The 13,363-nt window shown below is 41.2% G+C and overlaps 1 protein-coding gene across 2 annotated transcripts; it reads right to left on the reverse strand.

Annotated features, from left to right (window-relative positions):
* Window positions 1–8,483: 8,483 nt before the first annotated feature.
* On the reverse strand, window positions 8,484–13,068 carry LOC115148975 (E3 ubiquitin-protein ligase RNF167). Of its 2 annotated transcripts, none has more exons than XM_029691346.1 (10): window positions 12,979–13,068; window positions 11,773–11,963; window positions 11,536–11,616; window positions 11,299–11,442; window positions 11,050–11,137; window positions 10,738–10,828; window positions 10,378–10,483; window positions 9,638–9,731; window positions 9,337–9,417; window positions 8,484–9,231 (listed from the first exon to the last, which is right to left on the reverse strand). In XM_029691346.1, exons 2-10 carry the CDS (start codon window positions 11,869–11,871, stop codon window positions 8,804–8,806), a joined length of 1,212 nt encoding a protein of 403 aa, XP_029547206.1. In that variant the 5' UTR covers window positions 11,872–11,963; window positions 12,979–13,068; the 3' UTR covers window positions 8,484–8,803. The 2 variants fall into 2 exon arrangements, with proteins under 2 accessions (XP_029547206.1, XP_029547207.1); XM_029691347.1 differs by having other exon boundaries at window positions 11,773–11,888; window positions 12,979–13,063.
* Window positions 13,069–13,363: the final 295 nt, after the last annotated feature.

Here is a 13,363-nt window from a genome sequence, read left to right on the forward strand (position 1 = left end):
CAAGGCCAACAGTATGGCCATCATCTCTGCCATATATACAGCCAGATGATCTGTGATACGTTTCCTGACTCTCACCCCATATTCCTGCACTACAAATGCTGACCCAGTACATCCTGTCCTTGGATCTTTTGAACCATCTGTGTATATGGCCACAAAATTCTGATACACAGTATCCAGACGTCTCTTAAACCAATCAGATGGATCAACACCCTCCCTATCTTCTAGATCTACTACTGAAGGTGGGAGTAGCCATTGTAGATTCCCAGGGATAGCTACCGTTGGACTAAACTCCCTTCAATGCAGTCCCATCTCCTTGTGAAGCAGCTGTTTCTTCTTTTGAGTTTAACAACGGTTGGCATCCAATATGTTACATTACCACCGCCAAATGGACTATAATATAAATCCATTATAATTTGTGATAATAAATGGGAAAAGGAAAACGGAAAAAAATTAAAAACAAGAATAAAAATACAAAAAAGAAACCCTTCCAACTAACCAACCACTCATTAAACACCCACTACCAAATTCCACTACTTTGACCATATCTACTCTTGCACCATCCAAAGGCCTGGGAGGACCCCCACTCAACACACCCTGTAACTCTTCTGAAGTCAAATCCTGTATGCCCAAAAACTTCTCTACTTTCTGTGATTTACATTCCATTTCTGTGGTACAGTTGATAACCATTGCTATGAATGCCAAGAAGCCAACCTTACTGAAGCATATATCACTCGTTGGCCTATCCCTCTATGCTGGCACAGATCTACTACTCAAATCAGTGGAGGCTGTTGAAGGGAAGACGGCTCATAATAATGGCTGGAACGTCGCAAATGGAATGGAATCAAACACGAAAAAATCATGTTTGATACTCATTCCGCAACTACCACTAGCCCATCCACAGGTGGATTGGAGTCCACCTGTGGTAAATTCAATTGATTGGACATGATCTGGAAAGGCACACACCTGACTATATAAGGTCCCACAGTTGACAGTGCATGTCAGAGCAAAAACAAAGCTATGAGGTCGAAGGAATTGTCCATAGAGCTCCGAGACAGGATTGTGTCAAAGCACAGATCTGGGGGAGGGTACCAAAAAAATGTCTGCAGCATTGAAGGTCCCCAAGAACACAGGGGCCGCCATCATTCTTAAATTGGAGAAGTTTGGAACCATCAAGACTCTTGCTAGAGCTGGCTGCCCGGCCAAACTGAGCGTCTGGTAGGGTGGCCAGACGGAAGCCACTCCTCAGTAAAAGCCACATGACAGCCCGCTTGGAGTTTGCCAAAAGGCACCTAAAGACTCTCATACAATGAGAAACAAGATTCTCTGGTCTGATGAAACCAAGATTTAACTCTTTAGCCTGAATGCCAAGCATCACGCCTGGAGGAAACCTGGCACCATCCCTACGGTGAAGCATGGTGGTGACAGCATCATGCTTTGTGGATGTTTTTCAGGGACTGGGAGACTAGTCAGGATTGAGGGAAAGATGAACAGAGCAAAGTACATTTGCAAACATTTTTAAAAACCTGTTTTTGCTTTGTCATTATAGGGTATTGTGTGTAGATTGATGAAGAAAAAAAACAATTGAATCAATTTTAGAATAAGGCTGTAACAAAATGTGGAAAAAGTCAAGGGGTCTGAATACTTTCCGAATGCACTGTGTATGCTTTCAGAGTGACATCAAATGTTTTCAAAAAGGGCAAGTACACAACTGATGTGTTACGCCTTTTTAACTAACTGTATCTATTTCATAAATGCAAAGTAAAAAAGAAAGTGTGTGGGGGAAGCCTTATTCAAAGACAGTCAGGGAGAATATTGTAGCCAGACTTGTTGAGCTATGCTCCCTGTTAATCAGTGGTATAAAGTACTACTTAAGTCGTTTTTTGTGGTATCTCTACTGTACTTCACTGTTTTATATTTTTGGCAACTTTTACTTCACTACATTTCTAAAGAAAATAGTACATTATTTACTCCGTTCGTTTTCCCTGACACCCAAAAGTACTCATTACATTTTGACAGGAAAATGGTCCAATTCACACACTTATCAAGAGAACATCCCTGGTCATCCCTACTGCCGCTGATCTGGCGGACTCACTAAACACATGCTTCATTTGTTGGAGTGTGCCCCTGGCTATCCGTCAATAAAAAAAGACAATTGTTCCGTCTGGTTTGTGTAATATAAGGAATTTGAAATGGTTTATACTTTTACTTTTGATACTTAAGTACATTTTAGCAATTCCATTTACCTTTGATACTTAAGTATATTTAAAACCAAATACTTTTAGACTTTCACTCAAGTAGTATTTTACTGGGTGACTTTCACTTCAGTAATTTTCTATTAAGGTATCTTAACTTTTACTCAAGCATGACAATTGAGTACTTTTTCCACCACTGATGTTAATTAGCCTAATGACTGAACTCTGAGGCATATGCTTATAAATTAATTAATGGGTTTTTGACACAGTATAGGAACGACTCAGGGATTGGGACTGTTTCAATCCATTGACCATAACCATTCATGGCTGAAATGGAACTGCAGGGCTGGTAAACTGCTGGGTAATAGATGCAAATTCATGCTTATGGTACAGTATGAGTCACTAGTTCTGCAGTTAGTTGGTAATGAACGGAACATTTCTCTTTCAAGAAATTGCTTTTCTACTACTATTCTGATTTCAAAGACCATTGTGAATCATATGACCGTTACTCTTCACTTTCCAACTCAGACAGTCAATACACCCTTCCTGCTACTCATGGTAGTTTGCTGGAGAGAGATGGGTATCTATGGTTTTCTAACTGTAATGTCGATAGGCAGTTGATTGTTTACTGATAAAAACTCAAGACCTAAAACAGATTGTGTGTGTAAATTTAGTTTTATGGCACCAACTTCAAATGTCACACGACTCCAGAAATGTTCAGCAAAGTGAGGAAGGTGGTTATGGAAAAGCAGAAGTCAAAGATGAACCAACGACATAATAAATGAATGAAGAAGACATATACAGTTAAATATAACTTCAAACTTGGTCCCTATACTTGGCATGAGCACCACAGAAGCTTTTAGCCATGATTACTACTGTGAATAGTGTTCTGATTATGTGCTTAAAAGTACATTTTGACAAAATACCTTCATCCAACACAAGTGATTTCAAATATATATATCATGTCATATGGGAGGACAGTTCACAATGTAATTTGTCAACAAATAGTTGCATATTCTGGTATTCCTAGGAAGGCAATGTATAGAGACAATCAATAAATGGCATACAGAAAGCAATAGATTCATAGCTGTGATGGAGACAACCCGTAAATATGTAAAATACTGGAAGTACTGGTATCCCTCTTCTCCTGCTCTTTCCAGGGAGTGTAGTTTGATGCATGTGCATATGATCCTATGTTATATACAATGCATGGTAATAGTCCCTTAACACACACACTATCCTCCTAACAATAATCTGTACTTCTACAGGTAGACAAAGAATGATGTAAGGAGTATTTTACCATGAATTCTGATATGTCAATTCCATAAGGAGTGAATGTGTTCCTATTCCTGAGTTTGTTCTACTTCTTCAGAAAGCAGACGGAATATCTTTTAAAGAGACCATATTATATGTACATATTATAAGTGTAACTACACACACACACATACATATATATATATATATATATATATATATACACAGTGAGGGAAAAAAGTATTTGAGCCCCTGCTGATTTTGTACGTTTGCCCACTTACAAAGAAATGATCAGTCTATAATTTTAATGGTAGATTTATTTGAACAGTGAGAGACAGAATAACAACAAAAAAATCCAGAAAAACGCATGTCAAAAATGTTATAAATTGATTTGCATTTTAATGAGGGAAATAAGTATTTGACCCCTCTGCAAAACATGACTTAGTACTTGGTGGCAAAACCCTTGTTGGCAATCACAGAGGTCAGACGTTTCTTGTAGTTGGCCACCAGGTTTGCACACATCTCAGGAGGGATTTTGTCCCACTCCTCTTTGCAGATCTTCTCCAAGTCATTAAGGTTGTGAAGCTGACGTTTGGCAACTCGAACCTTCAGCTCCCTCCACAGATGTTCTATGGGATTAAGGTCTGGAGACTGGCTAGGCCACTCCAGGACCTTAATGTGCTTCTTCTTGAGCCACTCCTTTGTTGCCTTGGCCGTGTGTTTTGGGTCATTGTCATGCTGATAATACCCATCCACGACCCATTTTCAATGCCCTGGCTGAGGGAAGGAGGTTCTCACCCCAGATTTGATGGTACATGGCCCCGTCCATCGTCCCTTTGACGCGGTGAAGTTGTCCTGCCCCCTTAGCAGAAAAACACTCTCAAAGCATAATGTTTCCACCTCCATGTTTGACGGTGGGGGTGGTGTTCTTGGGGTCATAGGCAGCATTCCTCCTCCTCCAAACACGGCGAGTTGCGTTGATGCCAAAGAGCTCCATTTTGGTCTCATCTGACCACAACACTTTCATCCAGTTGTCCTCTGAATCATTCAGATGTTCATTGGCAAACTTCAGACGGGCATGTATATGTGCTTTCTTGAGCAGAGGGACCTTGCGGGCGCTGCAGGATTTCAGCCCTTCACGGTGTAGTGTGTTACCAATTGTTTTCTTGGTGACTATGGTCCCAGCTGCCTTGAGATCATTGACAAGATCCTCCCGTGTAGTTCTGGGCTGATTCCTCACCGTTCTCATGATCATTGCAACTCCACGAGGTGAGATCCACATGGAGCCCCAGGCCGAGGGAGATTGACAGTTCTTTTGTGTTTCTTCCATTTGCGAATAATCGCACCAACTGTTGTCACCTTCTCACCAAGCTGCTTGGCGATGGTCTTGTAGCCCATTCTAGCCTTGTGTAGGTCTACAATCTTGTCCCTGACATCCTTGGAGAGCTCTTTGGTCTTGGCCATGGTGGAGAGTTTGGAAACTGATTGATTGATTGCTTCTGTGGACAGATGTCTTTTATACAGGTAACAAGCTGAGATTAGGAGCACTCCCTTTAAGAGTGTGCTCCTAATCTCAGCTCGTTACCTGCATAAAAGACACCTGGGAGACAGAAATCTTTCTGATTGAGAGGGGGTAAAATACATATTTCCCTCATTAAAATGCAAATCAATTTATAACATTTTTGACATGCGTTTTTCAGGATTTTTTTGTTGTTATTCTGTCTCTCACTGTTCAAATTAACCTACCATTAAAATTATAGACTGATCATTTCTTTATCAGTGGGCAAACGCACAAAATCAGCAGGGGCTCAAATACTTTTTTCCCCTCACTGTATATATATACTGCTCAAAAATAAAGGGAACACTTAAACAACACATCCTAGATCTGAATGAAAGAAATCATTTTATTAAATAGTTTTTTCTTTACATAGTTGAATGTGCTGACAACAAAATCACAGAAAAATAATCAATGGAAATCCAATTTATCAACCCATGGAGGTCTGGATTTGGAGTCACACTCGAAATTAAAGTGGAAAACCACACTACAGGCTGATCCAACTTTGATGTAATGTCCTTAAAACAAGTCAAAATGAGGCTCAGTAGTGTGTGTGGCCTCCACGTGCCTGTATGACCTCCCTACAACGCCTGGGCATGCTCCTGATGAGGTGGCATATGGTCTCCTGAGGGATCTCCTCCCAGACCTGGACTAAAGCATCTGCCAACTCCTGGACAGTCTGTGGTGCAACGTGGCGTTGGTGGATGGAGCGAGACATGATGTCCCAGATGTGCTCAATTGGATTCAGGTCTGGGGAACGGGCGGGCCAGTCCATAGCATCAATGCCTTCCTCTTGCAGGAACTGCTGACACACTCCAGCCACATGAGGTCTAGCATTGTCTTGCATTAGGAGGAACCCAGGGCCAACCGCACCAGCATATGGTCTCACAAGGCGTCTGAGGATCTCATCTCTGTACCTAATGGCAGTCAGGCTACCTCTGGCGAGCACATGGAGGGCTGTGCGGCCCCCCAAAGAAATGCCACCCCACACCATGACTGACCCACCGCCAAACCGGTCATGCTGGAGGATGTTGCAGGCAGCAGAACGTTCTCCACGGCATCTCCAGACTCTGTCACGTCTGTCACATGTGCTCAGTGTGAACCTGCTTTCATCTGTGAAGAGCACAGGGCGCCAGTGGTGAATTTGCCAATCTTGGTGTTCTCTGGCAAATGCCAAACGTCCTGCACGGTGCTGGGCTGTAAGCACAACCCCCACCTGTGGACGTCGGGCCCTCATACCACCCTCATGGAGTCTGTTTCTGACCGTTTGAGCAGACACATGCACATTTGTGGCCTGCTGGAGGTCATTTTGCAGGGCTCTGGCAGTGCTCCTCCTGCTCCTCCTTGCACAAAGGCGGAGGTAGCGGTCCTGCTGCTGGGTTGTTGCCATTCTACGACCTCCTCCACGTCTCCTGATGTACTGGCCTGTCTCCTGGTATCTCCACCATGCTCTGGACACTACGCTGACAGACACAGCAAACCTTCTTGCCACAGCTCGCATTGATGTGCCATCCTGGATGAGCTGCACTACCTGAGCCACTTGTGTGGGTTGTAGACTCCGTCTCATGCTACCACTAGAGTGAAAGCACCGCCAGCATTCAAAAGTGACCAAAACATCAGCCAGGAAGCATAGGAACTGAGAAGTGGTCTGTGGTCCCCACCTGCAGAACCACTCCTTTATTGGAGGTGTCTTGCTAATTGCCTATAATTTCCACCTGTTGTCTATTCCATTTGCACAACAGCATGTGAAATTTATTGTCAATCAGTGTTGCTTCCTAAGTGGACAGTTTGATTTCACAGAAGTGTGATTGACTTTGAGTTACATTGTGTAGTTTAAGTGTTCCCTTTATTTTTTTGAGCAGTATATATATATATATATATATATATATATATATATATATACACACATTTTTGTTTTGTTCTTACTGGGACTATCATTCGTTTTTCAACAGGACATTGACCCAACACACCTCAAGGCTGTGTAAGGGCTATTTGACCAAGGACAGTGATGGAGTGCTGCATCAGATGACCTGGCCTCCACAATCAACCGACCTCAACGCAATTGAGATCGTTTTGGATGAGTTGGACAGGAGAGTGAAGGAAAAGTATCCAACAAGTGCTCAGCATATATGGGAACTCCTTCAAGACTGTTGGACAAGCATTCCAGGCGAAGCTGTTTGAGAGAATGCCAAGAGTGTGCAAAGCTATCAAGGCAAAGGGTGGCTACTTTGAAGAATCTCAAATATATTTTGTTTCGTTAACACTTGGTTACTACATGATTCCATATGTGTTATTTCATAGTTTATGTCTTCACTATTATTCTACAATGTATAAAATAGTATAAAATAGTAAAAATAAAGAAAAACCCTTGAATGAGTAGGTGTCCAAACGTTTGACTGGTACTGTATGTATGTGTATATGTGTGTATATATATATATATATATATATATATATATATATATATATATCTCACAGGACCAGCTATACCAAAAATAAACAGAAAGAAAACCCCAAAAACATTACAACATCATTAAGAAAATGTTTTTATAGAAGAGGTTGAAATAAAATTACACTGGACAAATTCGGACCTTTTAAAAGTAGTAAAAGTAGTTAAAAGAAACGATGCTGGACAATAAAAACGTATTACAGTGAAGTTTACAATATATATATATATATTCTCCTTTGACATACCATGATTACTGGTTCAGGGCAAATTAACTGTCCAACAGATCCATCAGAGAGAAAAAAAAATCCATAAAACAGTGAATGAAACTCACCACAGAGTAAATTATACTCCCACTTACCCACAATATCATGAAAGAAACCAGTTACAGAGATGCATACAGGTTACAGTATACTACTAGCATGGGGAAGATATGTTATTTGTGAGACAGCAGCACTGTAGTTTCCTTTCTGGTGAATGAGTTGAGTCTCTATTCAATCACTTCCAAAGAAAATCATGCTACATTGATTTTACACAGTCATCTCAGGTGGGTTATCTCCTGGTATGTTAATTGAAAATAAGAATTTGGGGTATGTCAATTATCAAGTAGTGCATTGACAGGATTTCTTCAACCAAATACCTACAGTTAAAGAGAAATGTCAAAATGTTTCAACGTTATATTTATAATCTCCGGCACCACTCCAACATCAACATGCAATATGTGAAAATGGCACGTTTCTATGTTTTGAAGTAAAAAAGATAGAGGAAGATAAGCGTTTCCAATGACATCATCAACCAATTAGTAGACAATTAGTAGGCAATGCCTACTCATAATTGGTTAAAAATCACACAATAAACACTGATGATGTCATTGGAAACAATTTTTTTTACTACAAAATATAGAAATGCACAATTTTCACATATGTTGATGTTGGGGTGGTGCTTGAGATGAAGAATGTGAAGTTGGAAAATATAGAAATTTCCTTTTAAGATTGAGACTACCTGGCAGTCACATCATTTTGTGAAAATATACATTGTAGGAGGGGGGTGGGTGGTTAGAGTGCACTGGCAAAGACTTAAAGCAAAATGTTTAACTGATTCACTGTACTTAATGTGTGCCTCATGTTTAAGACAGGTTTAAAAAGGACTGCTAAAATCGAACAGGATCTTGGCTTTATATTACCATCTTAGAGCTAGCAACATTGAGTGACAATAGTGTTCTAGAAAGTCTATGACAACTTCATAGCCACAGCTCCATAAACCAGTTTATCTTTTTCGTGTGATAAAAACACACTGGGGGACAAGACTGACCCTTTTCAGCTAGTAGAAAGTAATTTCATCTCATCTACCTCCAGGTTCTCAGACCCCCACTGTGCCCCTACCAATGAGCTGGGCAGTGTCATCGTCTGAGGGGTGGGAGTCTACCCCTCCCTCCTCAGTATCAGAGTCTGACACCTCCTGAGGGGAGTAGTAGCCCTTATACTCCAGGATGGGCGAGTCGCAGTGAGTGGGAGAGGCTAGGCACTGCGCGGTGGTTACTGTGATGACAGTGGCAGAATAGGCCCCTGGATTGCCAGAGGGGAAGCCTGGGTTGGAGGGCCGGAGGAGAGGGGTGCGCTCGGTGTCAGCTTCGCCCTCCCCCCCCTCTTCGTCTCCACCACGTGCCCTCTCATCCTCAGACTCGGACTCAGAGTACTCCGGATTGGGCCGGGTTACACGTTGTTTGCACACAGGGCAAGTTTTCTTAGTCCCTGTAAGCCAGGGGTCCACACACTTGCTGTGGTACGCTGAAGAGATGACAGAAATAAAACAGTTACTGCAACCATGACCTTGGAACTGTGAGAAAAACATATGCGAGTTAGACAGGGACAAACATGATCATTTATAATTACCGTGTGAGCAAGGCAAAACTCGCAGTTTGTCTCCCTCTTCATATTCATCCAGACAAATAGCACAAACATCATATTCATCACCTAGAAAAATAATAAGATTCACATGTATGTGTAAATGCATTGTACTGCTAACTGTAATGTTATGCTAACAGGAGCAGACAATCAGATTGGTCTTTTCGTTATTCGGGTTTCTCAACATTCTAGCGAAGAAAAAGAGTACTGCTGTTCCAGAATGTGTTTGACCAGTTATACCGGTGACTGATTCTCATTTTAATGTATGGTGGGACACTCCCCCAGTTACCTTTAGTGAACTTGTGAATGGGGATCCTCTTTAGTTGTTCCCTAGTCAGCCTGTTTTTCCTCATCCTTTTCCTGTACTGCACACAGCGCACAATCTAAACCAAGACAAGACAGGGAATGAAGAGACAGAGGCTGTGTCCAGATACCCATACTTAAGTTCTAAACAGTAGGCAATTTGGGTATGCTAAAATATAACGTTTTATAGTATGTGAAATTTCAAAAAATGAGTATGCTTTAAAAGCCAGGATGTCATTACACATTTTGGCTTTTCAACATCCTGGCTTTTCATCTAGTAGAATTCGCTGTACCCTATTGACTAAAAGCATCCTTTTTCAAGAGCCACGTGTGTTTGACAACATTATCAGTTAGAGCCACGCCCTGTACCAGAATGAACAAATGGTGGGAATAAATGCAATTGCACACTAGATGAAGCAATCTCAGTATTGATGAGCCTAGTATGTTGATATGTGTTGCTTACTGAATTTGATTTAACTAAACAATACATTCTAAATAGCTTGTAGTATGATTAGTACACAGCATGCTGTTTTAGTGAGTAGTAGGCAAGACAGATTTCAGACATAGCCAGTGACCACACCAACACCTAAGGATGACAGTCATAGGGCTTTTAATATCTGGGGGGTGGAAATGATTTACGAAATAGCAATGAAATCAATAACTATTCAATTGTGAAATGAATTCCACATTCATTACAAAATGAGGCTGTTCCCCAAGGGCACTTACCAGTAAGACAACCATCACAAGGACGATCATGCCCACCACTCCGGTGAAGGGGATGAGATAATACGAGAGTGGAAAGGCAAATTCCGGCTTGAGGATCACATAGGCCCTGCATACCAAATACAGCACCATCAGCTTTGTATGGGGGCATTTTTCAGAAAAGCGACTATGACTAAGAGGGACAACACTGCCAGACAATACCATCTCCAACATGGTGATGACGTCCACATAGGACCAGACACTCAGCGGGGCTGACGTCATGATGAGTGCAAAGATGTTGTGAAGAATATGACAGAATTTCAGTGCAACTCTAATCAATAAAGCTGCGCTTGACAAAAATAATAGAACATCAATGGAAATCACCCTTGTTCAGGAATGATGAAGGTCCTGAGAATTTGGGAGGCGTAGTAGCTGGTGAATACTGAGGGGATCTCAATCTCCTCTGCAATGGTTTCTACACACACAAACAAACAAAAAGGGGAGCGCTGCCATTCAGCATTACCAAAGTATTTACTTCCTGGGAGGATCATACTGGTTAAAGACTACTTGAGGTTTTGAGAAGTGAGAACACAAATCAGTCAACCTGGTTAAGGGGAAGTAAACTAACAGAACTGATTCTGTAAGAAATGGAAAAAGGCAGCTTAGGGAAGTTGAAGACGATTTCAGGATCCTCACCATTGCTGTAGTTCATGTTGAGTAGAGTCTCTGAGTACATGTTGTGAACGATGGCTGCACTGAATCCCGCTTGCTGTGCATGCAGCACCTGCATTAAATACAAAATCATAATTCACACTATAATAATTGTAAACACTACACGCAGTGTAGTTTTACACTGAATATGTTGCAATAAATAAATAGGTTGAATTCAAATTGAATAACACCAGATGTCCTAAGCAACCCAACAGCATAGCGACACACACTAACCTTGATATCAAAATTGCAGTCATAGCGTCGGATGAGGACTATGTACTTAGTAGTGGTCGTGTTGGGATCACTAGATGTGGGCCGTGGTGGTGGAGGTTCTATCGGAGTGCAGCCGTTGAGTGGACGAGACTCTACTAACACACCCTTAAAGACAAAGAGAAAGAAAATGAGGTAATTTTAGCCAATTTATCAATTGGATGAAAGAGCATGTTATCCCCTCCCCTCCTCTCCTCTCACCATAAGTCCCTCTTTGGGTAGTGATGATCCAAACAAGGCAGACAGGTCCTCAAACAACATGTTAGTCATATTGCTGTAATGCTACCAGACAGAGAGACACAAGTTTTAAAATCAAAGCCAGCGCACAGGGACTGTAAACTGCATTTTTTTAATGACAAATGCAATGGCAAACATCTAAAATCACTAGTAAATCCACAACAGACTTGATCATACAGTTCTACAATTATGAGGACTCACAGCATAGATGTATCCGTGTGCAGGTAAGGGAGCCAGTGTGCAGCACATCACCAGAGTGAGAAGGTCCAGTTGGGCACCCATGCACCACAGACCCAGCATCCTGCCTCACTGTCTGTCTGGAGAATGGTACGGCAAGGTAGCAGGGAAGTTCAGCCCGAGGAGTGAAAATAATCCCTCGATTATAGTGATCCCTTACAAAAAAAGATTGTCGTTTTGAAACTGCAGTAAATGTGCAGTAACAGCAGTCGACTGTGGTATTTTGAACGCAGTAATTGCAGTGTACTGCCGTCGGCCAATCAGCCCTGAATGCTGATTGGCCGACAGCCGTGGTATATCAGACAGTATACCATAGGTATGACAAAACATACATTTTTACTGCTCTAATTACGTTAGTAACCAGTTTATAATAGCAATAAGGCACCTCGGGGGTTTGTGATATATGGCATATATAACACGGCTAAGGGCTGTGTCCAGGCACTCCGTGTTACGTCGTGACTAAGATCAGCTCTTAGCCGTGGTATATTAGCCATATACCACACCCCCTCAGGCCTTATTGCTTAATTATACTGCACTCTAACTGCAATCTTTTTTCGTAAGGGATTAATAGCATTATAATAAATTATTCCAATACCAGTCCAAATAAACGTAAAAAAATCCACAGTATAACGTTAATACTTTCTATGATCAACGTTTAGATATGGTGGTGCCTGTATACAAAACACAAATACAGTACAGTAGCTAGCTAACGTTACTCGTCAGTGATAACTACAGAAGCTAACTAGTTTATACGTAGCTAGCTAGCAACGTAGCCAGCTAGCGTTAAATTAACACACAGCTAAACACGTTAAACATTTTGGAATCAATGCTTGGGGACAAAAATAACACATTCGGTCCAGTGGACAAAAGTATTATTTTCCTTAATAACTCAGTTAGCTAGCTAGTTTACTTCGCTATTGGCTAGATAATCTGACGTTAGCTAGGTAACATTAGGTGTGCTGCTAACAACAACAAAGACGAATTTCATTTACCACGGCACGGATAACTAACGTTAGCTAATGTTCTAAGATTGTAGCTAGCGATCTGAAAGTTACAGTATTTTATGTCAGGCTGCCCCTCAATACTGATAATCAGAACAGTCTCAATTATGGAAATGTAAACATATCTATCTAGCTAGCTATCTGGGGAAAAGTGGTGTGATCCTTGTACCAGTCAGTGTCTTGTTGTTTTGTCCAATTCTTCACTGCGGTAAAGTTATTACCGTTCTCCTAGCAGCAGGATATTATGGAGGAAACACGATCGCGGATTTTATTTTTTCAAAATAAAAGTCCCAAGCAAACAATATACTACATTTTGGGAATATCAACAACAAAAAATTGCACTAAATTGCAATACAACTGTTTTTCACAGAATTGTACATTTTATTTATACCAACATGTATTTTAAAGTTTACACAGATACTGGTATGTTGAAATGTATTGGGTAGACTATGTTTAAAGAAATACACTTAAACTAAAATACACATTTATTGTAATGACTGAGAATAAACCATAAATGAGCGAATGTCCACAACAATTCTTGAGTCGCTGTCCAC

The sequence above is a fragment of the Salmo trutta genome, chromosome 15 (genome assembly GCF_901001165.1).
Source record: "Salmo trutta chromosome 15, fSalTru1.1, whole genome shotgun sequence".
NCBI lineage: Eukaryota > Metazoa > Chordata > Actinopteri > Salmoniformes > Salmonidae > Salmo > Salmo trutta.